This window comes from Cavia porcellus, unplaced genomic scaffold, assembly GCF_034190915.1.
Source record: "Cavia porcellus strain 051 isolate PalLab524CR breed Dunkin Hartley unplaced genomic scaffold, mCavPor4.1 scaffold_9, whole genome shotgun sequence".
Classification (NCBI taxonomy): domain Eukaryota; kingdom Metazoa; phylum Chordata; class Mammalia; order Rodentia; family Caviidae; genus Cavia; species Cavia porcellus.
Window position 1 is genome coordinate 74,187,960 of NW_026947492.1, and position 27,765 is coordinate 74,215,724.

Below are 27,765 nucleotides of genomic sequence, written 5' to 3' on the forward strand. Positions count from 1 at the left end.
CCGCTAAAAGATGTTACTGAATCCTTCCTGTTACAAACATTTTTAAAGCAAGCTGCTGGCCAAGATAGTATTGCTGGCAATCCATACTCCATTTTTGGTGCATATTAAAAACCCAGCTTGTTTTGTCTTCAGCTTGTTTGTTCCCCAGCACTTCAGCCCCGCTACGCTCATCCCCCAGATAATCACTGTACACATCAGGCAGCATTTCTTGCCACTTTTGACTATGGCACAGTAGTAAAAAGAGGACAGAACCAGGCTTCTAGTTCCATGGAAATTACTCTTGCAATTACTTTTAGATGACTACTTCATTATTACCAGCATGTTTTAGAAAGTAAAGACGCCTTAAAAGCACACATCAAAGACGATAAGGGTCATCAAGTTTTGGCAGTTGTCACTCTCCCTTATCATGTGAAACTGAGGTAAATTTGCAGGTTCTACAACATAAAGTGAAGATAAATGCCAAGAAAATAATACATAGGTATTACGGTAACTACCTGGATGAGAAGACCTGTAGCCAGCTGACTGGTGCTCAGTAGTCACATTCACAAAGGAGGAGCCAGAATATAGGCATGAGCAACGCCCACACTGGACAGGCCACAGAAGCCTTTAAGGCACTAAACAGAACACAACTGCTCACAAGTCTTTTTCAAGAGAAAATTAAGAGAAACCATCTGTTACCCCTAGAGGCAGATTGTTCACTTTCTTTTTCAACATGCTTTCTCTGTCAGAAAAGTTTATGTTTGTAAATATATGCAGTCATAGCCTTTTTTTAAAGTACAAAGATTAAAGCCAGGGCATTTACACTGAGCTACAAGGGCCCAGCCCTTTCTTAATTTTTATTTTGAGACAAGGTCTCAGTAAATTGTTCAGGCTGAGCTCAAACTTGCAATCCTCCTGCTTTAGCCTACTAATGTGCTGGGACTACAGACATGTGCCACCATGTCTGCCTCAGACATTGCTTTTATTGAGGCTTTTCCTCCTACACAGGCACCATACCTAATTCAACTCACGTACCAAGTGTTTCACCAGCTTTAAAAGAGACTGACATTTAAGAACCTACCCAGACAGGACGCTCCAAACCTCTACTGGAACAAATGCAGGGCAAGGAACATATCTACTGAGGTAACATCTTGGATTTGGACACCCTGCTGTGTATTAGGGCACGTGCAACACACTGTCAAAAATCACAGTCCATTAAAGAAGGTTAAGGAACCCAAGCCCATGTTTTTCTCTAATCAATAAATTTTATATAGACATACTCTTACAAACATAGCCAGAGTCCTGAAAGGCTATCCATGTACATGGGCTCTTTTCCCTAAAAGCTACCACTTCCAGAAAACTGGATTTAGGCAAATCCACTTGCTTCTCTATGAAGTGACAGAGAAAAAAATCTGAGCAATGCACCACACATTCTCCCTACCAAATTTTACAATAGCCCATAGTAAAACTGAGCAACTAGCCTAGAAGGCAAGAGATGGGCTCCTACCTTTGCTATATAGTAACAGTAAGATCTTAAAACTATTTACTATATTTTGTGAGTCTCAATTTCTTTGCCAAAAAGACAAAGCAGGAAACGGATTGCTAAAAAATAAATGGATAACAGGGGGCTTCAGAAAGCTAAAATCAGGACCTATTGAGAGATTACTTAAAAACAGGCAAGCCAGGTGTGGTAGTGGCACAAGCCTGTAATCCCAGCACTCAGAAGGCTGAGGCAGGAGGATTACTGCAAATTCAAAATCGGTGTGGATTACAAAGTGAGTTGAAGGCCAGCCTGAACTGCATAGCAAAACCTTGTCTCAAAAAGACAAAATAAAAACAAATTAAAACAGGCATCATCTGATGAAAAAAATATTGTATGACTATACAGTAGAACATTATTCAGTCACACAAGAGAAAAGTACGATTACTGTACTGTTCATGACGGAGTCTTTAAAACATAATCTAGAATAGAAAGCCAGACATGGTGGTGCATACCTGCAATCCCAACACTCAGAGGCTGAGGCAAAAGTGCTGTGGTTGAAGACCAGCCTATAGAACAAGACCCTCTCAAAAACAAAACAAATTAACCACCAAAAAAAACTATCAAAGGACCCAGAAGCAACATCACAAGTAACAGCGAGCACAACTAGCACAGATCTTATCTCATCCCATTCCTCAAAATACAGAACCTGGAGAAACTTGGAACATGTGGAAAAGGCTAGTTCTGTAACTGAGACAAGAAACACAAAATGAACCTGAAGCATCTACTTCTGCCATGAAATAAAGAAAAGAGATTTTAAACTTTACATATGAAAAGCATCACAAATACTACCAGATTATCAAGATTAACATCAACACTGATAAATTATATTTATTGTATGTATCCTTGATATGATGAGAATAGCACTTTACGTCTAGGATGTTCCTCCAAAAAACTGTAATTCCAATGCCACACAGATACCAGTTGAGGGATACTCTACAAAAACATCTGACCAACATTCTTCAAAACCACTTAAGTCATCAAAAAAGACTTAGTGAGCTCAAGTTTCAAAACAAAAAGAGCTAGGGATACAGCTCAGTGTGAAGGTCCTGAGTTCAATCCCTAGCACCAATAAATAAAAAAGTAACACACAAGTTTTTTAATTTAAAAAAAATTAAATAAAAACAAGTAGAAAAGGGCTGGCAGTGCAGCTTAGTGTGAAGACCCTGGGTTCAAATCCCAGTACCAAAACAATGTTTTAAAATAAAGTGTGGTTGAGGCTCCAGACCCTGCTCTAATCTTGTACTATCTACTAAGCTGAATTGCTACCCCACTCTAAAACTTACTCATCTTCCAGCATAGGCTGCCTTGAGCTCCTCTTCAAGTTGGCCAGCCAAAGCTGGCTGGATCTAAGATGACTGTCAGACTGCCTACCAGATAACACCTGCCTTCACAGTACTTTGACAGGTGACCCTTCTCAAAACAATGACCAAAAGGTTCTCAAAACAATGACCAAAAGAACCATGAAAGAAGCAGAAAGTAGCACCCAAGCCCACGTTTTCTGTATTCTGCTAACATTTCCAAAGAGGAAAACAAAGATCTTTACTTGATGCTCAAACACTTCACTGCCAGAGGTTTCCATATACCATATCTACTTTACAGTGTTAGAAAAGGAAGAGCCAGGCATGGTGGAGCATACCTTGGGAGGCTGAGGTAGTAAAACTGCACTAAGTTTGAGGTCAGCCAGGACTACATAGTGAGTTCAAGATCAGCCTGAACTACACAGTAAGAGCTTGTCTTAAGAAAAGAAAAAAAGGAGGGGAGGGAAGGGGAGGAGAGGAAGAGAGAGAGAGAGGGAGAAAGAGAACACAATAAAAGGCTGGGTATGGGGTGCACACTCATAATCCCAGCACTCTAGAGGCTGAAGTAGGAAGATCACCAGTTCAAGGCTAGCCTGAACTACGTAGAGTTAAGACCAGCCTGAATTAGAGCCAGACCCTGTCTCAAAAAGCAAAAGAGGAAGTAAGTAAGCAAGCTAGGAAGGAAGGAAAATGAAGTCATCCTCAAAAGGTCAGTATGGCACTTCTATAATAGTGTATACACCTCTACACATTGCCTCCACCACTGGTGTGGTACTGGGGACTGAACCTCACACATACTAAGCAAGCACTCTACACTGAGCTGCATCTGTTGACCTTTTTATTGGGGTGGGAATGAAGGGAAGGTAAGACCTCACTCAGTTATCCAGGTTGGCCTCAGAATTATGATCCTCCTCCTCAAACTCCAGAATGGAGATTACGGGTGTTAGGGTTTTTGGCACCATTGGTGGGTGAGGGTTGGGGGAGATAAAAGCCTTTATTGTGGGCACAGAAGGGCTGCAGAAGAATACAAGATCCCTCAAAAAGGGGGAGCTAGGAAATGGCCTTTATGGAGTTTGGCTAGGGCTGGAGTGCTTGAGTGGTTATGGAGTCTTGGGATTGGAGAGGGCTAGGCACACTTGAGAAAAGGGAGCTGTAGATTTATTTCTAGAACTAAAAGGAGAACACAGAAGTTACTTTTGGAGAGGTAAGTTGCTTCTCGAGGCCATTGTCACATTGGGCGGATGTCATGTTAGAGACAGCTGAGCCCCAGGCAGGCAGAATCCATCAATGGGTGTATACCACCACACCTGACTTCCCCCACTCTCATTTTTACCTGTTGGTCTATTTGGTATAATTAACTCTTTCAATTGATATCTCCTATAAATAGCACACTTATACCCAAACAAGCTGCCTCAAAATTGCTAAAATATGCTCCACAGTTCCCTATTCATGATCTCCCTATTCCCAGACACTCCTAACCCTGAAGGCCTTGTTCAAATGCCACCATTCTAACATATTTTCCCTAATCACTGCCAATACATGGTAGTTCTATCTAGTACTGTATGCTCTCTAATAGAGCTAAGTATGAGTCTAAACTGTGACTTTGCTACATTTAAGATTTATATTTAATCCATTTCACTGCTTCTACTTATTTCCAGTAAAAGTTATTTCAACAGAACAAAATTTATTTTTTTATTAACATATCTTAAAATTTCAGCATAAAATTCAGGGGATTTAACACTGAACTAGTCCTAATCCCTAAAATGATCCCTTTGAAAGAAGTTCACCAATCTGCAATATTTTAAAACCCGAAAAAAAATAAGCATACCCTTTCACCTGCTAGGCACAATTAAATGCCACCCAAAAGACATGGTGGGATGGGGAAGGCACTGACTGAAATAGTAACAAATATTTAGAAGAAGCAATTTCTCATAAAAGAGCTTAAAACTGCAAAAAAAAAAAAAAAAAAGCTAAGAGAATGTCTAATGACAAGAGGAAAGTTTGGCACAAGAATACAACAGAACACATTCTAATCATTAAAGCTGTAACATAAGAAAAGGTCGTACTGGGAATTAAACCCAGGGCCTCTGCACAGAGCTACATCTCTAGTCCTTTATTTTTGAGACATGTTTTTTCTAAATTTCTAAGTTGCTCATATTCAGACTTGTGATCCTCCTGCCTCAGCTTCTCAAAATGCTGAGACCTTCATGCCCAGCTAATTAAAAGTAATTATTAAATATGATCCAACTTCTGAGCTAAAGTCTATACAGTCAGGCATGGTGGTGCATGTCTGTAATCCCAGCATTCAGGAGGCTGAAGTAGGATAACAGCTGAGTTCAAGGCTACAATGGGCTACATAGTGAGTTCAAGGTCAGCCTGAATTAGAGTGAGCTGAAATTTAGTGAACATTCTAACACCAATTGCTCACAACTATAGGCCAATAAAAGAAGCAGCACTTCCAGTGGTATTTTAATATTTGAAAAAGTCATTCTGAAATGTATGTGAAAATATTACATTAATTTAAAGTTCAGATTTCTTTGCCTTTGGCTGGAAGTATAGCTGGAATTATTAATTAATTAATTAAATTACTACATTAATTTAAAGTTCAGATTTCTTTGCCTTTGGCTGGAAGTATGACACAGGGGGGGGAAAGGCAACTTTTCTGCACAGACAAGAGAAATTTCAAATCTAGCACTGATTAGAAAAGAGAGATGAATAAAACCAGACATGACTTTCAAAATACTTAACAACTCCTTCAGAGTGAACACCAACCAATCCAAACAAATGCTAGCCATGAATATACAGCCTACAGGCTGGATACAAACCCTGGTTACAGCTTAACTTAAGGAGCTTCCTTCCCATGCTGAAATTGAGCTGCCTGTAGTGGAGCAATAAGCTACAGCTGAATGAGTTACACACACATTTACTCTACAGTTCTGATAAACATAAATACATCCTTAACTTGACACAGCTATTAACTCCTGGATCATTACAGCTGCAACTGATCATCTACCCTTAGAACAGGCAAAGAACCCGCTCTTAAGCAAATAGTATGGTAAAGTAGAAAAAACTGACCGTAGAATGACCTAAAAAATAAAAAGCTGACTGTAATTAGAATATCTGGCACTAATAACAGAACGTTAATGCCCTTCAAGTTACTACTTGTAGGGTACAGATTTTCTGGTAAAAGAAAATAAAAGACAGCTGGGCATGGTAACATATGCCTGTAATCCTCGTATTCAGGGGGCTGACACAGGATTGCTTTGAGTTCCAGGCCAACCTGGGCTACATGGTGCATTCAAGGCCAGCCTAAACTATATAGCAAGACCCATCTCAAAGGAAAAGAAAGAATGTAAAAGATAGTCAGACGAAGCCCAGTGTGGTGCTTCACACCTATAATACCAGCACTCTGGGAGGCTGAGGCAGGAGGACTGCCAAACTCAAGTTCAGTTGAGGCACTTTTAGTACAATCTTGTTTCAAAATAAAAAATTTTAGATGCATGTCAGCCCAAAATTTTAAAAGGCTGGAGATGCATGACAGTATGAGTTTAATCCTCAGGACAGCTGAGAGAGAAAGAGATAAACAGACAGAGAGGGGGAGAAAGCTAGCCAGATGTGGTGGCACATGTTTGCTATCCTAGACACTGAGGTAGGAAGAATGTATGAGGTCAGTATGCAGAACTTAGCAAGATCTTGTCTCAAAAAAAAAAAAATAATAGTAATAACAAAGGGGCTGGGAATGCAGCCTACTGGTACAGCACTTGCCTGGTATGTACAAGGCTGTAGGTTCCACCCCTAGTTACACTCATGGATGTGTACATAACCACACAAGAAATACAAGATAGTTCTGTGTGATTCCTGTGGTTTTTTTTTTTTTTTTTTTTTTTTTTAGACAGGGTTTCATTATTCAATTCAGGCTGGCCTTGAGTTCACTTTGTAGCCCCGGCTGTTCTCAAACTTTCAATGATCCTCCTGCCTCAGTCTCCCAAAAGTGCTAGGATTATAGGCATGCGGTACCCACGCCCAGCTTCCTGTGATTATTTTTCACTTTCATAAACCTGAACACATTTCAAAGAAGGGAAGGAGCTGGGTGTGATGGTACACCACCCCTGTAATCCCAGTACTCAGGAAGCTGAGACAAGAGGATCACCGCAAATTCAAGGCCAGCCCAAATTACCTGGTGAGACCCTGTCTCCAAACACTATTCCATCACACACACACACACACAAAAAAAAGGGAAGGAAAGAACTCTTAAAAAGAGACACGCGAAAGCTTGAGTCCTGGCCTGGTTTAACACAAATGGCTGGACTTGATGGCATACTCCTATACTGCCAGTAATCAAAGTGGCTGAGAGGATTACAAATTGAAATCCCATCAAGACAACTTGTCAAGTGTTTTTTTTTTTTTTAAAGACTGGTGATGTAGCTGTTATAGGGCACCTGAGTTTGAACCCTGGCACTGAGAAGAATATGGCACTTTTTTCTTTTTGGCTCCAGTATCTCCACCGGCCTATAAAGCACCTGTCAACATCTAGTTTCTTCTCTCTCCCTTTTTGCATTTCCCCAAATAGGGCATTCTTTTTCATTTTTTTGGGAGATATTCTTCTCTGCCTAATTAGGTAATATACATTTATCCAATAAACTCTATCAAAACCCATTGCATTCCAACAGTAGTGCCATGTCCTCATTCCTAAATTATTTGGGAACTCTTCAGTAGGAACTATTTTCAAAATCATTTACTGGTAATAAAACAAATCAGGTCATCGGAATGCAGTTCACACAGCGTGACTTTCAGTTCCTTCACAACCCTTGTTTATAGATCTAAATTCTACCTTACATGTAGTCTAACACTACTTAGAACAGGTCCATCTAATCCCTCAACTAAACCACACTTTGCATAAACCAAACATGCAGCCAACTAAAAACTGTCTTTTTAAAAATCTTACTGAATTATTTCAGTGATCAAAAGCCAACCCAATCTTTCAATTAACATCCAACACACTTCTACCTAAAATTGCTTAGACTTTGGCCTAAATCTTCAAATTTCATTAGGCACACCTTTGAATATTTTGGTACTCTGATAAATCAAACAGGGTAAGTTATCTTATTCCTGTGGCCATGTAGTAATGAGAATTAAGTTCACTGGCTAGTTCTTTATAACAAAAGCCTCTTGATTTTCAGATTGTCCAGGCTATCCTGAGACTATACTTTAAGTATTTAAGTGAACCAGAGTGGAGGAGGGAGATGGCCTGGAATACTAAAATATACTATATGAATACGCCATAGATTTTTTTCTCAGCACTGACACAAAACGCTCAGTTAAGTGCCACATTGTTCTCTTGCTGCTGTCCTTTCTGACAGCCACAAAATCTCTCCCAAAAAACTGAAATGAATTTACGCAATTAGATTTTACCTACGTGGTATCACTATCAAAGTATAGAACGGGAAAAATTATAGAACAAAGGGCTGCTATCAAAATTACAGGAAGGGAGCCTCGAGAAAAGCTTAGTGCCACGTACAATAATATACAATTTATAATTTCTCAATCTGTCAATTGTTTTTCCACAAGATTCGAAGGAAAAAAAGTGAATACACATATGACCCTCAAACCCCACACAAAAAATCTGGTTTTTGTTTATTCTCACAAGATGTCCTAAGAATGACAAAAAGTGGGAGTCAGTCTCCCCGTGGCCACTTCTTCGTCCCCTCAACAGCTCTTCTTCTCTTGAACTACCTTCCTTTTCCAGAGAGGTGATGCTGAGCTCAGTCAGAAAGGCTTTCTGAGAAGACTGGCTTGGACTTCTGGGTCTGCTCCAGTCGGTTCAGGATGAATTGGCTTGTATCGATGAAGCGCTCAACACAGTTCACAAAACAGGCCTCGGCCCGACTATCCAACTTTGGCCCCGGCTTGTCCATGCACTTCTCCCAACAAAGTTCAGTCATCTGGTGCACCAATTGCTGGAAGCGCTGTTTCTGAGTCTCCACCTCGATGAAATGCTGCAGCTGAGGGTCCACTGCGCCCAGTCCCACCGCGGAAGACGAAGAGGAGGAATCCATCCCAGAGCGACCACGCTTGTCTAGACCCGCGCCGAGCTGCGAACACCTAAACAGCTCGCCGACCTTCACTTCACGTGTGTGGACACCGGGACCGGAACCGGAACCACAACCCGCTCCCTGGGCCCGCCCAGCGCGCTCATTGCGCCTGCGCAGGGCAGTGGTCAAAGTCCCCCCCTCCGCCCCATGCACTGTGTCTGCGCTCTCTTGGCGGGAGGCGCAGGAGGCAGGCAGAAGGCGGGGTCGGAGGGCTGGGGGTGGGGGGAGTGGGGGAGCGAGACTTTGCGTTCCAGGCTGGGCGGACTCTCCAAGGCCCGCCCCTAGCCCCTAGCAGTGCTTTACCTCCTCCTTAAGCCTAAATTTCTGCTTTTTTTTTTAAAAAAAAGAAGTGTTGTTACTACCGCATCTCCTTCCTATACCTTTACTTCTGCATTACCTGTTGAGAGCTCAAATATCTTATCCCAAGTATACCCTAATTATTCCCATTAAAGTATACCTCAATTCAAAAATGGAGGCTAAAAATATTACCCAGTTTTACCAGAGTGCTCACCTAAATGAAGAAAATCTGGTTAGTCTGACCTCACATATTCTTAGTGGGCCATGTTGGCTCTAAGAAGTTATTTTCCTAACTTCTCATACAATACGCAGTCTTTTTTTTCCTTGAAATTTTATAATTTTATTTGACAATCAGTTTTTATTCCCCCCGACAGATTTTGGCAAGTGTAATCGGGTACACAGGTAACAAAAGTATATTGCTTATTTGAGGAATAAATTTATCCTCGTGTTTTCTGAACAACTACACATACACATAGGGCATTCCCTACTCCTTTGGCCCAGATTGCTCCTTTGAGCCGGACATCAGTGCACAATCTGGAGTGTCCCTGTCCTTTTTTGTCAAGTATCCAGGATCTCGAGTACCCAGAGGGCACACATGAATGCATGTGGGAACATTCACGGCATATGCTCAGTCACCACCTCATTGACAGCACAGTTGCCTGTTTAAGTCAGCTTTCTGTTGCAATGACAAAATACCTAACATAAACTATTTAAAGGAGAAAAGGGGGCCAAGGATATAGCTCAGCAGGCACAGTACCTGCCTGGCAAGAGCGAGGTCATGAGTTCAATTTCAGGTACAAAAAAAGTTTACTGTAGGTCAAGATTTCAGAGGTGTCAGTCCTTGAGCAGCTGGCCCCAAAGCTTTCAGGGTTATGAGACAGAAGTCATGGCAGAAAGGTTTGGTGAGACAAAGCTGCTCATCTCATGGCAGCACAGAATGCTACAGAAAAAGGGGGGTAGGGATGGGATATAATTCCTACGGTCAAGCCTCCATGACCCAGCCCCTTCAATTAGACCCCCTCCTGTTTCCATCACCCTTATAATACCATCAAATTATGATCTTATCAATAGATTAATTCATGGATAAAGTTAGGGTCCTCTCTCAATCTAATTGCTTCCCAAAAGCCCACTAGCAGCTATGCCTTCCACACAGTGAGTCTTATGGACAAAGTGTTATATAAAAACTGTAACACTGCCTTTCTGATCATTCTGTGGAGCTCACACTTGGCAGGAAGAAAGCAAGGGATTTCACTTTAACTTTTTTCCTCAGTACTAGAGACTAAATGGATAATAGTAAAGCATTTCTGTGAGCCATTCTAGCAAACTATTGAACCTGAAGATGGAGCTGTGAGAACCCTGGTTATATGCAGCTGGTTGGTCAGAAGAATGGGTTGAAACGTGGGTCTCCTGATTAGCACATAAAGTGGAGGGAAGTTTTCTAGGACTGAGCCCCTAACCTGTGGGAGCTGCATAAAACTCTAGGGTCATGAGTGTCAGAACTGAATAAAATTGCAGACACCCAATTGATGCCCAGCAATCTAGAGAACTGGCTAATGTGGTGGAGGGAAACCACACACATATTTGGTGTCAGAAGTATCATATATAAAAACATTTAAAAATAGTTTCTGATAGAACTGTGGAGGGGAGAAACAGGAGGAGGACCTACTGCGGCGGCTGAAAAGATAAGTATAAAATATAAGTAACCTTTATTTTGGCCCCCGACCCCCTGGGGCGCGGCATCTCCACCACCCACCACCCCCCCCACCCCCACCCCCGGGCCGGAGATCTCTCCGTGGAACACGTGGAGTGAGGCATATAAGTAGTCTGAGCCTGGGGTGGAACCTAAGGGGTATTAGGGATGCACAGGTAGCCCATTGGTCTTAGTTTGGCGCCAGAGGTAATTTCTAAGGGTGGGAGGAGATAGAGTTCCTTGGCTTTACCGGCTACAGTATCCGGCCTGGGCCAGCAACCCTTTCAGTTTCTTCTACAAATGTGTTTCCTCATCTGATTGTGGAGATATGTTATCAAACCTATTGAGGGGACTGAGTGAGTTAACATATGTAAAGCATATAGAACACATTTGTATGGAGCTCAAGATACTCCACAAATATTAGATCCTTTCCTCCCAAGTGGACTGCCACATATGCAAGAGTCATTTCTAGATTTTTAGTCCTTGAAAAAAAAGACACAGATACTTCCCAAGAAAGAAGTCTCTACTGCATGAAATGACAACACATACTGGATTCACAGAATATTCCAAAGTAAACAGCACAGTAGCTATCAAATACTGACAAATCTCTCACTCTGCATCCTCTCCTTCCTATGGCACACAAGAAGGTTTAAAAATCTGGATACCAGCAGGCAAGGTTACCCAGACTTGTCCTCTAGCTACTAGGATGTCTGAAACAGAAAGATCAAAAAGTTCAAGGTAATCCTGGGCAATTTAGCAAGACCTTATCTCAGAAATACAATTTGGTCAGGCATGATGGTGTACTCCTGTAATCCCAACACTCAAGAGCCTGAGGAGAGAGGATCATTATGGTTTCAAGGCCAGCCTAGAATACATATTGAATTTAAAGCCAGCCTGGACTACATAGCAAGATCCTGTTTCAAAAACCAAAAAAAACCCCAAAAAATACGATTTAACTAGCATGGGCAAGGCCTTAAATTCAATCTCGAGCAACATAAAAAGAAAAAAAATGAAAAGAGAATTTGAGTGCTTCTTATTAATATAATTTCAATGACAGAAGAGAAAGTTTCCTTTATCCACAAGACCTTTTAGAGTAATAAACTCTTCTGTTAGAATATTTTCTAACCGCTAAAATTTTACAAATTGGTACTGTATCAAAGCACAAAGACTAGCATTTGTCTAACAAAATGTGCATTAAAGGCACTGTATTGGTCATATCAAAGACTTCTTGTACTCTAAGTCCAGCTGTGAGCAATGGAAATGTTTTTTCATTCTAGAGTACAGAAAAATAGTCCCCCCAAAAGCACTGAGATACTTTTTTTAAAGCCAATAATACTGTTATAAGTGTTAACATTTAAAACAATTAGCCCTAAAATCGGCTATCTAAATGTGAAGCATAAAAAAAAATTAGAAGAAAACACAAACATTCTTATAACTTACCAATAGCAAAGATACAAAATGCACCATAAAGAAATTAATAGTACAATTTAAACCTTTTGTTCATTGAAAGCCACCATTGAGGGAATGAAAAGAGAAAATAATACAAGAATATATCTGCAATACACGTAACAAGTCTAGAACAAAAGAATGTAGTTAAATCACTAAGAAAAAAATAGCAAAACAAACCCCCTAAATACTTCAAAAACAACGCCTAAGCACAAAATATCTGATAACGTTGCAAAGTGCGCAACTGCATTAGTCATCCAGAACTTGAAAATTCAAATAATGCAACCTCACTGCATAACCACTGTAATGGGTAAAACAAAAAGGAAGGAAAATGTCAAGGATTAGTAAAGACAGGGAGCAAACTACACTCTGATACACTGCAGGGAGGACTGTAAACTGGCACCGCCTCTATGGAAAATCATATGGCATCTGCTAACACTGAATGTATTTACATCTATGACCCAGCAATTTCATCCTAAATATATTCCCAACACAGCAAAAAGCATATTCATAAAAAATACACTAATGTAAATGTTCATATCAATACTGTAATATTCAAGATGCTGAAACTGTTCATATCCCTTTAAATGGCAGATATATAAACTGTCGTAAAATCACACAGTGAAAAACTAGATGACAGTCAGTTTACAGACAGTGTATGTCTGTAATCCCAGCACTTGGGAGGCTGAGGCAGGAGGATACTGTAAGTTCGAGGCCAGCATGGGCCACTTAGTGAGTTCAAGGCCACCCTGGACTGCATAACGAGATCCTGCATCAAAAAACCAAAAAAAGAAAACAAACAAAGAAAAACTATACAGCAATAAGAATGAAAGATCTAAAACTACATACAAAGTGAATGATTCTCTCAAACATAATGTGGTGCAAAAGAATCTATACACAAAAGAGCACCCAGTATGTGATTATAGTCACATAAAATACACAGATAAAACAATGCTGTTAAAAATCAGAAAATGGTTACAAGTGGTGAGTGGAAAGGCAGACAGTAATTTTAGAGTGCAGACAACATAGGTATACACAACTTAGAAAAATGCTACCACAGTCTACACTTTGAGATGCACACTATGTATATTTATTTCAATAGCTTTTTTTTTTTTTTTTTTGGAGACAAAATCTGGCTACGCAGTGCAGGCTGGCATTGGGCCCACTTTGTAGCCTGGCCTGGATTCAAAATTGCAATGATCCTCCTGCCTCGGTCTCCTGATTCGGTACCTTTTTAATTTAGGTTTCTGGGGTTTTCTGAGACAGGGTCTTGCTATGCAGTTCAGGATGGTCTTGAACTTGCTATGTGGCTCAGGCTGGCCTCAAACTCACGGCTATCTTTCTGCCTCAGTCCCCGAGAGCTGGTAATATAGGTGTGCACCACCATGCCCAGCAAGAGCTTTTTAATTAAAAAAGAAAAACTCTGTATTCTCACAGATCTGAAAGTAACTCCCAGTTTTACTTCATACTAGCTGTTACCTAACTAGTGTACATCAGTTGCCTTATCTATAAAATGAGAATAGAACTTCCTTTATGTTATTGCTAGCAAGCCCAAATGAGATGTGTATACTAGCATTACCCTATTACTACTTCCCATCAAAGTCAAAATTATATGGAAGTTAAACCAGGCATGGTGGCCCATGCCTGTAATCCCAGCACTTGGGAGGCTGAGGTAGGAGGATTACTGTGAATCAGGGTCAGCCTGGTGAGTTCAAGGCCAGCCTGAATTATATAGTGAGAATTACATAGTGAGTTCAAGGCCAGCCTCAATTATATAGCGAGATTCTGTCTCAAAAAAAATTTATATAGAAGTAATAGAAATTAAAATGTTAGTAATAGTGAACGTTTAGTGTCTTAATTCATTTCCTTTGGGAGGAGTATTAAGGACTGAATCCAGGGCACTCTACCACTGAGCTACATCTCCAATCCCCCCTTTATATTTTGTTGAGTCAGCGTCTCAATAAATTGCTCAGGCTGGCCTCAAATTTGCAATCCTCCTGCCACAGCCTCCGTGTAACTAGGATTACAGGCATGTGTCTCTGTGTCCAGCTTGTTAAATCTTTGCAACTCTTATGGGACAGATTAAGAGACTGAAACACAAAGGTAGATTGATCAACTTCACATTAATAGTAAAAAAAAAAAGGACGTATTTGAAACCCAGGTGAAGGATATAACCCCTAGCTGCACTACCATCTCCTTTATCATCTCATATGAAATTAAATTAGAAATTAAGACAGCTTCATTCAAGGCCAGAGAATTTAGCTCACTGGCTCAAGCGCTTGCCTGGTAAGCACAAGATTGTAAGTTTGACCCCCAATACCAAAAAAACCAAATTAAACAGTTTCTACAATTAAATAATGCAAGGTTGCAATAATGCAACTAATGCACAAGGAAGTTTGATCCCCAATACTAAATAAATAAATAAATAAATAAACAGTTTATACAGTTAAATGATAATGCTAAGCACCTGCCTGGCAAGTGCAAGGCACTGAATTAATTTCCAGTAACCACCCCCACCCCCACCCTGCACCCCACAATGATAATGCAATACAACATACTGGAATTTATGGGATGCAATGAAAGCAGCCCTATCAGGGAAATTTATAGTGGTGAATCCTCATATCAGAAGAACAGAGCACACTCAAACCAACAACCTAATGTTGAACCTCAAGCTTCCACAAAAACAAGAGCAAGTCAAGCCCAAAGCTCATAGAAGGGAGGGAATTATAGCAATCAGAGCAGAAGGTAATGTAATGGAGACTAAGAAAATAATACAAAGAGTCAATGAATTCAAGAGGTGGTTGTTTGAAACAGTAAATAAAATTGACAAGCCCTTCAACAACCTTATCAAAAAAAGGAAAGAAAATACACAAATCGATGCAACTAGCATTGAAAAGGGTGAAATCACAACAGATCCTGCAGAAATATAGAAGATTAATGCCCACTTCAAGCACCTGTACTCAAATAAGACGGAAAACACAGAAGAAATGGACAGATTCCTACATACGTAGGCATTACTAAAACGGAATCAAGAAGATATAAAACCCTAAATAACCCAATGTCAGTCCATGAAATTGAAGACGTAATAGAAAACCTACCAACAGGGGCTGGGGGTTTAGCTCAGCGGCATAAGCGCCTGCCTTGAAAGCAGGCAGTCGTGAGTTCGATCCCTGGTACCGATAAAAAGGAAAAAGACAAAAAAAAAAAAAAAAAAAAAAAAAGAAAACCTACCAACAAAGAAAAGCCCAGGCTCTAACAGATTGTACAAGAAATTTAGATAACATTTAGTGCCCCTAAAGTCTTAATGAAACAGAAAGGGAAGCATACTCACAAATTGATTCAGGGAAGAAAGTATTTCCCCAACATCAAAACAAGAGAAGGACCTAACCAAAAAAAGAGAATTACAAGCCTATCTCCCTAAAGAACACAGATGCAAAAAACATCAGTAAGATTCTGCCAAACAGAATACAACAGAACATCAAGAAGATTACACACTATGACCAAGCAGGATTCATCCCAGGGATGCAGGGAGGGTTCAACATATGTAAATCAATAAATGTAATATACATATTCACAGAACTAAGGACAAAAGCATATGGTCGTTTCAACAGAGGCAGAAAGAGCATTTGACAAAGTCCAACACCCTTTCATGATAAAAAAACTACATAAAATTAGAATAGATGGTCTTTATCTCAATCTGATAAAAGTCATCTATGAGAAACCAACCACCCACATCATGCTAAATGGACAAAAACTGAAAGCTTCCACTCTAAAATTAGGAACAAGACAATGATGTCCACTGTCACAATTTTATTCGATACAGGTCTGGACACATTAGCCAGAGCAATGAAACAAACAAACAAAAAAACCCAAATAGATAGGAAAGGAAGAAGTTCAATTATCATTATTTGCAAATGATATAATAAAAATTCATTTGGAACTGGAAGAGACCTAGACTAGCAAAAGTAATTTTGGGAAACAAAGGTAAGGCAGGGGGCATCATAATCCCTTACTTAAAATTACTAAACTACTGTGATAAAAACAGCATGATACCACCGGGCATGGTAGCACATGTCTGTAATCCCAGCAATTGGGAGGCTGAAGAAGGAGAATCACTAATGAGTTCAAGGCCAGCCTGGGGTAGAAAATGAGCTTATGGCCAGCCTAAACTGCATAGTGAGACCCTGCCTCAAAAAGACAAAAAGAAAAAGACAAAGAGAGAAAGAAAGAGAGATAGGGAGAAAGGGAGAAAGAAAAGAGAATTCCAGTATGGTACTGACCAAAAAAAAAAAAAAAAAAAAAAAAAAACCAGACCGAAACATTAATGGATCATATTAGAGGTTGCAAAACCAACTCCAGACATGCTCAGCTACTTTATCTTTGATAAAGGAGCCAAACACCTCCATTGAAAGAAAGATAGCTTCTTTAATAAATAGTGCTGGGAAAATTGGCTTCCCACAAGCCAAAGATTAAAACTAGACTCATATCTTGCAATATGCACTAAACTAAAGCAAAATGGACCAAATATCTAAATATTAAAACAGAAACGCTAAATCTCTGGAAGATAGAATAGGTAGAACTCTTGAGGACATTGGTGCAGGCAAAGACTTTATGAACAAAACCCCAATCAGGTAGAAAATATCACTAAGAATCAATAACTAGGATCTCACCTTACTAAAGTTTTTGAACAGCAAAAGAAACCACCAACAAAGTGAAGAGAAAACCGACAGAGCAGAAAACGATTTTTGCAAGCTGTTCCTCAAAGGACCAATGTTTACAAAATATAAAAAATTTAAAACAAGCAGATCTCCCCAAATATAAAGATCCAATCCAAAAACACGTATCTGAAAAGAACAAACATTTCTCAAATAAAGTACAAACAGCAAATAAATACATGAAAAAATGTTCAACATCATTGGTCATTCAAGAAATACAAATCAAAACAAGGCTGAGATTCCACCTCACACAAAAAAGAATGGCTATTATCAAGAACAATCAAGAACAAATGCTGGCGGGACTGTGGGCAGAAATCTCCCCTTTGGTGGGAGTGTGGACAGGTGTAACCACCATGGAAATCAGTGTGGCAATTCCTCAAACAATGAGAACTGGAGGTTCCATTTGATCCAGCTATTCCCCTTCTTGGTATCTTCCCAAAAGAATGAAAAGCATCATACCACAGCCATATATGCAACATCTACATTCATAGCAGCATAGTTTGTAAATTTTAGAAACAGCCCAAATGCCTGTCAACTGATGAATGGATAAAGACAGTGTGTTTTGTTTTTTATACAATGCAGTACTGCTCTGCCACAAAGAAGGGTAAGTTTGGGACACTTCTAGATAAATGGATGCACCGTGAGACCACACTTAAAACCAAAAGGGTAAATAAGTATCAAAATATATAACAGATATTGGGAAATAGGAAGAATATTTAAATGACAAGGGAAACTAGGTAGGGGGAGGGGAAAAGGAAGGAAGGGGAAAGGAAAACAATGGAACCAAAGCTTTTGTAAAGGATGAAAAGAGAGGCTAAGAGAGGGGAGGATATGGACATGGGGAAGAAAGAATCAAGTTATAGGGGCTGGGGATATAGCCCAGTGGCACAGTGGCAAGCATGAGTGCCTGGCAAGCATGAGGTTATGAATACATACATACATAAAAAATGGAAACAAAGCTTTTGTAAGTAAGAAGGGGAAAAGGGGTTGAAGGGAGGGAAGGGGAGTGGGGAAAAAAGAAGCAGAAAGATATATCACATACAAATATAAATTCCCTAAGATGTATGTTATCACTATATCTAAAACGTATCAATAAAAAAAGAAAACTTTTTTTAAAAGGCTGAAGAGTTAACATTTGATCCATCAGTCCCACTCCTTAATGCATACCCACACAAGTGTTCAAACAAAAATATATACATAAACGTTTGCAGCACAATTTACAATAGCCAAAAGTGGAAACAATCCAAATGTCCATTCATGAATGTGCATGTAAATAAATTATAGCAAGACAGGGAAAGGGTAAACTGGAACACTGATTTCAAGAAGAACATTATAGAGATACGGATACATTTCAGCAGTAGAACACCTGCTTACCATGCACAAAGCCCTAGTTTTGCTCTATAGCATCACAAAAATAAAATACAAATCATTATACATGAACTGGTTTAAAGCTTTATGTAATTTGGCTTAATGTCATATTTATACCAAAGCAACAATCAGACACAAAGATTTGTATAAAGCATGTTTGTTGTAAAATTATAAAAGTATGCCAAAAACTAAAAATTATGTTTATGAAGAATACTTAATGGTATGAGCGGGTATTTAATATACATTTAATAATATGAAAGAGTACACTGAAAAAAGAAGAGGTAGGTAAGCTCCAGATTAGCCTGGGCAACTCCACAAGATCCTATCTCCAAAAAAAGGAAAATAGAATATCATATTAATCCCCTCTTCCCGTACTGGGGATCAAACCCAGGGCCTTCACACTCAGCTGTCTCTTTTTATTTTTTTTTCAGACAAAGTGTCACTAAGTCATTAAGTTGTCAGGCTAGAAATGAGCTTGCAATCCTCCTGCCTCAGTCTCCCAAAGTGCTAGAATTACAGGCATGCACCTCAATGCCCAGTTTGATGATCCTAATTTTACAATATATTTTATATTTATTATTTATATACATATTTTTTCACTGTTTTTGAAAATTTTGTTTCCTGGTCAGCTGTTTTTAATATGCAGAAATATATTTGAAACACACAGGACAAAATATTCCTAACAAAAAGTTTCCATAAATCATTCAGAAAAATATAAAGCACCACAGCAGAAATACGAACAAAAGTCCTAGGCAGGAAAGTTATAGAAGAAATATACAAAGACATGTGAAATACATGAAAAGATGCCCATCCTCACAAATAATTAAATGTAGATTAAAACAAGATATATCTTCCTAGAAGGTTAGGATGTTTTAGAAAAGCAGTAATATTTTACTAGAGGTATAGATTCCCCAATACTGTTGGTGGGAGTCTAACTGCTAAATTTTGAAGAAAATAATCTGGTAATATCTATTAAAATTTAGAATGTGTATTCCTTGACTCAACAAAGTCTGGTTTTAGCAACTAATGCTTACAGAATGACTCCTATAAGTCTATAAAAATTAATGCACATGAATTCTTAAAAAAACTAATTCAAATGTCCAGCAGAAAGATCTTTGTATTGATGTAAGATCTTCTTTTGAGAAATTATCTCTAAATATAGAATATGTCACAATGTGACAAAGACCCTCATCAGGCTGATTAGGTTTCTGTTCCTTGTAATTAAATTACTCCTAACTATAATCAGTGAAACCTGAGAAGACATACAGTGATAAAACTGAGAAACACTCATGATAGAAATCAAGCAAAAAAAGTCAAAACAAAATTTTACACTTTACATATCAAATACACATACACCCACACACAATAAAATCTAGAATTGATCTGGGTGATTATTATATGTATATATACCTGCATAAAAATATATCAAGCCATATACTTAAGATTTATGCATTTTCTTTGTTTAACTTACACAATAAAGATATTTTAATACTGAAAGGAACTCCTTAAAGACAACCAAATGTTTATAGAGGATGGAGGAATGATAAGAGACTTCTATTATCTATAATATCTAAGTACTCAGAAATATATAAACATATAAATATCACAAATATTTTTAAATATAAAACTCAACTTGTGCAGAGCATGATGGTGCACACCTATATCCCCAGCACTCACAAGGCTGAGGCAGAAGGATCACCATGAGTTCAAGGCTAGCCTAAACTCCATAAGGAGACCCTTTCTCAAAAAACACCCAAAAAACCGAAAGAGAAAAAAAAGTGCAGTCAGTGGTAGCACATGCCTGCAATCTTAGCACTCCAGGGGCCTAAGGCAAGAGGCTCTCAACTTTGAGCCCAGCCTAGAATTCAAGAACTAAGTGAGAGCCTGTCTCAAAATAAAAAATAAAAAGTAAAAAAGGACTGGGAATGTAGCTCAATGTGAAGGTCCATTACCCCCAAAAAGCACAAGTGCAACTTTTGTTGCTATGTTGCCCTAACATTCCTAATCCCATTTATCCTGCTTTACTTTTGCCATAGCCTTTTTGGCCTCAGAGCATATTACATAAATTACTACCTTTTGTAGCATCTGGCTTCCAGTAAAAGAGAAGACTGACAGAGTTTCATTCATTGACATGCCTCAAGTACCTCAAATCACTACCAAGTCATTAGTTGGAACCTAGGAAGTACCTGAATGAAGGAAGGAAAACCTAACTTGGTTGCCTATAACAGGCAACTCTAAATTATAACCATACTTCGTGGTTGTTGTTGGCAGTACTGGGGATTGAACCTAGGGCCTTCACATTGAGCTGCATCCCCAGCCCTTTTTGCTTTTCGTTTTCAGATAAGGTCTCATTAAACCACTTATTTGCCCAGGCTGGCTTTAAACTTGCAATCCTCTTGACTCAGTCTCCCCAGAGAGCTGGGATTACAGGCATGCGCCCACAAAGCCCAGCTTCTAAATAATAACTATACTTTCATTATGGTACTTATAACATTGCAGTTACTGGTTTATAGGCTTAATCTCAGAAAACGGCATGCTCGTCAAGGGCAGGATTGTGTCACACACTTCTTTGAAAACAAGTTGGTCAGAGGCTGGGGATTTAGCTCAGCGGCATAAGCACCTGCCTTGCAAGCAGGCGGTCGTGAGTTCAATCCTCAGTACCGATTAAAAAAAAAGAAAACAAGTTGGTCTTTCAATACAAAGATATGTGGTAGAGGGCTTTAGAGGTAAGAAAAGCAAATTTGAAACTTTTGTTTTTTAATCTTAGCTTTTTATTGACTTTCTCTGCACTTTAGTTTCCTAATCTACAACACAGGGATACTGCTGCCTGGTACATGGCACTGAACTGTACTCAATAAACCATAGCTGGGCGTGGGGGCGTATGCCCGAGACCCCAGCACTAGGGTAGTTGATGCTGGAAGATTGCCAAGAGTTCAATGCCAGCCTGGACTACATTGTGAGTTTAAGGCTAGCCTGGACTATATAGTGAGACCCTGTCTCAAAATAACCAACAACAACAAAGATCACAATAGATGTTAAATTAATTATCATCCATTAATAGTGAGTGGTAAACTACACATGGTGGCACATGTCTGAAATCGCAGGACTCAGGAGGCTAAAGCAGGATCACTGCAAGTTCAAGGCCTGCCTAGATATATGTAGCAAGGCACTGTCTCAAAAAAACCACATAATAATAGTAGCAGTATTAGTAGTATAATGGTGGATTGCTACTCTAACCTCACTTTCTTGCCTCTCTATAACCTACAGAGCACTTGTAACCAAAATATCACCTGAGGCTAACACCAAAGCAGTTAGAAAAAAAAAATGTAACTGGTTTTTATGGAGACCAACTCAATAATCTTGACCTTATTAAATGTACCAAACTCATAATCAGATGAATAAAGGAGTCAACTGAGCTAGATCAGCAGACCAACAATCCTCCACAAAACATTAAACATTCTTCAAGTAGACAAAATTACATATGCATTGTTTTCCATGTAATAGAAATGAAAGAGAATGTGCTTGATACAAATGTGAGAAAATGGGGAACAGGTAGAATACTACATTAAGTATTAGGGAGAAAAAGGTTTAAACACTGTATGAACATAAAGAACCTCACAGCTCATTCCTGTGGGTCCGGTAAGCCCAGCAGAGGCGTGGAACTCTCCTCTTCGCTTGGGGGCCAGGCTCCAGCTCCAGTAAGACCAGCGGAGTCAGGGAACCCGGCCCTAGGCCAGCGAACTGTTTTCTTTGCCTGGGGCCCAGGATCCGGCTTCCTGTGGGTAGAGCAAGTCCAGTGGAGGCGTGGAACTCTCTTCTTCGCCTGGGGGCCAGGATTTGGGTTCCTGTCGAAATCAGTGAGTAAGGAGGGAGCAGGGAATTCTGTCCCAGCCTGGCTGACCTCTCTACCTCACTTGCAACAAAACTTGAAGCTCAAAAATATAGGAAAATGACAAAACAAAAGACCAAAATGCAGTCTCAAATATCCAGCCCATCCCAAGAAAGCCTAGGAGCCACGTGCATAGAAGAAAATATACGCCACATTCCTGAAATACCTGAAATAATAGTAACTGAAATAAAGAAGCAACTCTGGGAAGCCTTAAAGGAAATCAAACTAGAAATAATCTCTCAGGTAAAAGAAGAAATGATAAAACAAATGAAACAGATGCTGAATATCTCTAAAGAAGACACAGTTAAAAAACTTGAGATAAACAAAAAGATAGAATCCCTGCATGAACAATATAAGAAAACAAAGAGAATATATAAAGCAGATGCAAAGAGATATAAAGAAATCAAAACCTCCATCGAAAGTTGTAAAAACCTCCTCTATGAATATGAAGATAGAATTTCAGACCTTGAAGACAAGATTGCAGCCAGTGAACAGGAAAGGAAAGATCTTTTAAAAATAACAAGAAATCAGGAGATAACAATTCAACATCTGCAACATTACGCAAGAAGGAACAACATAAGGTTAGTAGGGATAAATGAAAAAGAAGGGAACAACATAAAGGATGTCAAGAGGATATTTAGAGAAGTAATAGCTGAAAATTTCCCAAACATGAGACTGGAAATCGATATCAAGATCAGTGAAGCATATAGAACTCCAAATAGCCATAACCAAAATAAAACTACACCCAGACACATATGGCCATCCCAGAAATCAAAGAATAGAATATTAAAAGCTGTCAGAGAGAAAAGACAGATCACCTATAAAGGAAAACCTATCAGAATCACAGACTTCTTAGCACAAACAATAAAGTCAAGAAGAACATGGAGCAAAGTATTTCAGATCCTAAAGGAAAATGATTTCCAACCTAGGCTGATGTATCCTACAAAACTGTCCTTCAAAATGGATGGAGAAATAAGATACTTCCATGACAAAGAACAGCTGAAAAACTACATGATCACCAAGCCAACCCTGCAAAGAATACTGAAAGACAGCCTAGATGCATCTAGGAAAAAACCACTAAACAAAGCAGACAAACAGAATCGAAAGACAAAGATGCAACAGCAGAAAGATAACATGTCAACAATAAACCAATATATAACAGTTATAACCATTAATGTAAATGGTCTCAATGCAACAATTAAAAGAAAAAAGACTGGCAGAATGGATCAAGAAACAAAATCGAACTGTATGTTGTCTACAAGAAACCCATCTAACCCAAAAGGACACCCACAGACTGAAAGTCAAAGGATGGAATACTTCATGCAACAGGAGCCCCAAAAAAAGTGGGGGTGGCTATTCTGTTTGCAGACAATGTGAACTTCAAACCAGTAATGATCAGAAGGGATAAAGATGCTCACTACATACTGGTTAGGGGGAAACTCCAAGAGGAAGAGATAACTATCTTAAATACATATGCACCAAATTCCAGAGCACCCAGTTATATAAAACAAGTACTAACAGAAATGAAAAGCCAAGTTAACAGTGACACAATTCAAACAGGAGATCTTAACACACCATTGACACCAATGGACAGATCAACCAGACAGAAAATCAGCAAAGAAATAAAAGACCTGAATCACACCTGCGAACAAATGGATTTGATAGACATATACAGAATGTTCCACCCAACAACATCAGAATACACATTCTTCTCAGCAGTACATGGATCATTTTCTAAAACAGACCATGTATTAATTCACAAAACATATGTAAATAAATGCAAAAGAGTTGAAAGCATCCCTTGCATGCTATCGGACCATAGCGCTATGAAATTAGAAATTAATGATAAAAGATACTACAAAATTCCCATAAACAGATGGAAACTGAGTAACACACTCTTGAGTAATCAGTGGGTCACAGAGGAAATCAAAGAAGAAATTAAACACTACCTACAAGAAAATGAAAACACAAATACAACTTACCGGAATCTGTGGGATGCAATGGAAGCTGTCCTCAGAGAAAAATTTATAGCACTGAGTTCACACATCAGGAAAACAGAACGAATACAAATAAATAACCTGATGTTATACCTCAAACATCTAGAAAAAGAAGAGCAAGTCAAGCCCAAAGCCAAAAGAAGAGAAGAAATTATAAAAATCAGAGCAGAAATCAATGCAATAGAGACTAAAAAAACAATCCAAAAAAAAAAAATCAATGAATCAAAGAGTTGGTTCTTTGAAATAAAATTGATAAGCCCCTAGTCAATCTTATTTTAAAAAGGGAAGAAAAAGCTCAAATTCATGCAACAAGGAATGAAAGAGGAGAAATCACTAGAGACTCTATAGAAATACAGAAAATCATCAACACCTATTTCGAAAACCTCTACTCTCAAAGGTTTGATAACACAGAGGAAATGGACAGATTCCTAGAAGTATACGAAGTACCAAAGCTAGGTCATGAAGATGTAAAACTACTGAATAACCCAATTTCTATTAATGAAATCAAAAACACAATTAAATCCTTACCTACAAAGAAGAGCCCAGGCCCAGACAGATTCACTGCAGAATTCTACAAGAAATACAAAGAAGACCTAATGCCAACACTCCTCAAACTATTCAATGAAACTGAAAGGGAAGCAATCATTCCTAAGTCATTCCTGGAAGCAAATATTACTCTAGTACCAAAACCTGAGAAAGACCCAACTAAAAAAGAGAACTATAAACCAATCTCCCTAATGAACACAGATGCAAAAATCCTCAATAAAATATTGGCAAACAGGATGCAGCAAATCATCAAGAAGATTATACACCATGTCCAAGTGGGATTCATCCCAGGCATGCAGGGATGGTTCAATATATGTAAATCAATAAATGTAATACACCATATCAATAGAGCCAAAAGTAAGAACCACATGATCATTTCTATAGATGCAGAAAAAGCTTTTGATAAGGTCCAACATTCATTCATGGTAAGAACCCTGCAGAAAACTGGAATAGATGGTCTTTACCTCAATATAATAAAAGCCATCTATGACAAACCAACAGCCAATATCATACTAAATGGCCAAAAACTGAAGGCCTTTACTTTAAAATCAGGCACAAGACAAGGATGTCCCTTATCACTGCTCCTATTTATTATAGTACTGGAAATACTAGCCAGAGCAATTAAGCAAGAGAGAGAAATACAAGGCATAAAGATAGGAAAAGAAGTTAAGCTATCATTATTTGCAGATACTCTATATAGAAGATCCCCAAAACTCCACTGAAAGACTGCTAGATATAATAAATAAACTTGGTAATATAGCTGGCTATAAAATCAATACTCAAAAATCAATAGCATTCCTATACACTAACAACAAAGTCACAGAAAGAGAAATAAGAGAAGCCACACCTTCACACTAGCAACCAAAAAAATGAAATATCTAGGAATTACTCTCACGAAAGAAGTGAAAGGCCTGTACAGGGGAAATTATACTACACTAAAAAATGAAATTGAAGATGATCTCAGAAAATGGAAAGACATCCCTTGCTCATGGATAGGAAGAATAAATATTGTGAAAATGGCCATTCTCCCAAAACTTTTATACAGATTCAGTGCAATCCCGATAAAAATACCATCAACATACCTCATAGAACTCGAGAAATCACTCCTAAAATTCATCTGGAACCAAAAGAGACCTAGAGTAGCAAAGACAGTTCTAAGCAGCAAAGGCAAGGCAGGAGGTATCACAATCTCTGACTTGAAATTATACTACAAAGCAACCAAAGTAAAATCAACATGGTAATGGAACCAAAACAGAGCTGAAGATCAGTGGAATCGATTAGAAGATACAACCACAACTACAAACACAGTCAACCACCTTATTTTCAATAAAGGGGCCAAAATGTTCACTGGGAGAACGACAGTCTCTTTAATAAATGGTGCTGGAAAAACTGGCTCTCCATATGTTGAAAACTAAAACTAGACCCATGCCTATCACCATGTACTAAAATAAAATCTAAATGGATCAAAGATCTAAATATTAAAACAGAAACACAATCTATTGGAAGATAAATTGGGTAAAAACCTTGAAGATATAGGAGTAGGTAGAGAATTCATGAACAGGACTCAAACCGCACAGGAAATACTTTCCAGAATCAATAACTGGGATCACCTCTTATTAAAAAGTTTCTGCACGTCAAAAGAAGTCTCCAACATGGTGAGAAGAAAACCCACAAACTGGGAAAAAATCTTAGTGAACTGCCCCTCAGACAAAGGACTTCTGCCTAAAACATACAAAGAATTAAAAAAAATCAGACCCCCAAAATTCAAAGACCCAATCAAAAAATGGGCATCTGAGATGAATAAACAATTCTCAGATGAAGAAATACAAATGGCCAATAAATATATGAAAAAATGTTCATCATCATTGGTCATTAGAGAAATGCAAATCAAAACCACACTGAGATTTCATCTCACTCCTGAAAGAATAGCCAAGATCAAGAAAACCAACAACAACAAATGTTGGAGAGGCTGTGGGGAAAAAGGAACTCTCCTGCACTGTTGGGGGGGGGGTAGGCTAGTGCAACCATTGTGGAGGTCAGTCTGGAGATTTCTCAGAAAACTAGGCCTGGAAGCCCCATATGACCCAGCTACACCACTTCTAGGCATATTCCCAGAAGAACTGAAAGCATCATACCACAGTGATATATGTGCACCCATGTTTATAGCAGCACAATTTGTAATAGCCACATCTTGGAAACAACCTAAGTGTCCATCCACTGAAGAATGGATAAAAAAGTTGTGGTATTTTTATACAATGGAATATTACTCACCTATAAAGAATGATTGCATTGAGCATTTATAAATAAATGGATGCAGCTTGAGACCATACTCATAAGTGAAATAAATCAAATTCACATGTATAAATACCAAATAGTTTCCCTAGTGCAAGAAATGATAAGAATACACAGAAGTATGTGGTAATCATAATTCCCAATCATATTGGTTTGAAGCCATATAATGTTTTCACTCATTAACCGCAATGGTTTTAACCTGGGTTATTCGATTTTAGTATCTATTTTGAAGAAAGCAACACAACATAAAAGCTAGTGCTGATTTAATATCGTCTTGTTTTGAAGTCCCATCAAGCTGTAGTACATCTGTTTCCACTGGTTTTAACATGTTGTATCTTACTATATTTCACTATATGCTATAGTATAAACAAAATTCTTTATAGGCAAAGAGATAATATAGAAACCATTGTTTTCTATTAGCAGGTTCTAAATACTCTATAATTCTTGCATTCTATTGAAAGGCTTCACACTGTCTAGCTATGCTTGATATTGTAGCATGTGAAGTTACACTCAAATAATTTAAGGAAAGAGGTACTATGGCGACTACTATTATGTTAGATTATCTGGTGGTGAAACACAATGATGCTTGAATTGCTCGGTTCTGCCCTGCATT

At 38.7% G+C, this 27,765-nt stretch overlaps 2 protein-coding genes across 4 annotated transcripts in view; both read right to left on the reverse strand.

The window, feature by feature from the left end:
• Positions 1–27,765, reverse strand: part of Dennd5a (DENN domain containing 5A) — a 99,820-nt gene that overhangs the window by 59,728 nt on the left and 12,327 nt on the right. The gene's annotated exons all lie outside the window — the stretch shown is intronic.
• LOC100713242 (mitochondrial import inner membrane translocase subunit Tim8 A) lies at positions 8,429–8,996 on the reverse strand. Its single transcript, XM_005000187.4, has one exon. The coding sequence runs from the start codon at positions 8,874–8,876 to the stop codon at positions 8,583–8,585; it is 294 nt and encodes a 97-aa protein (XP_005000244.1). The 5' UTR covers positions 8,877–8,996; the 3' UTR covers positions 8,429–8,582.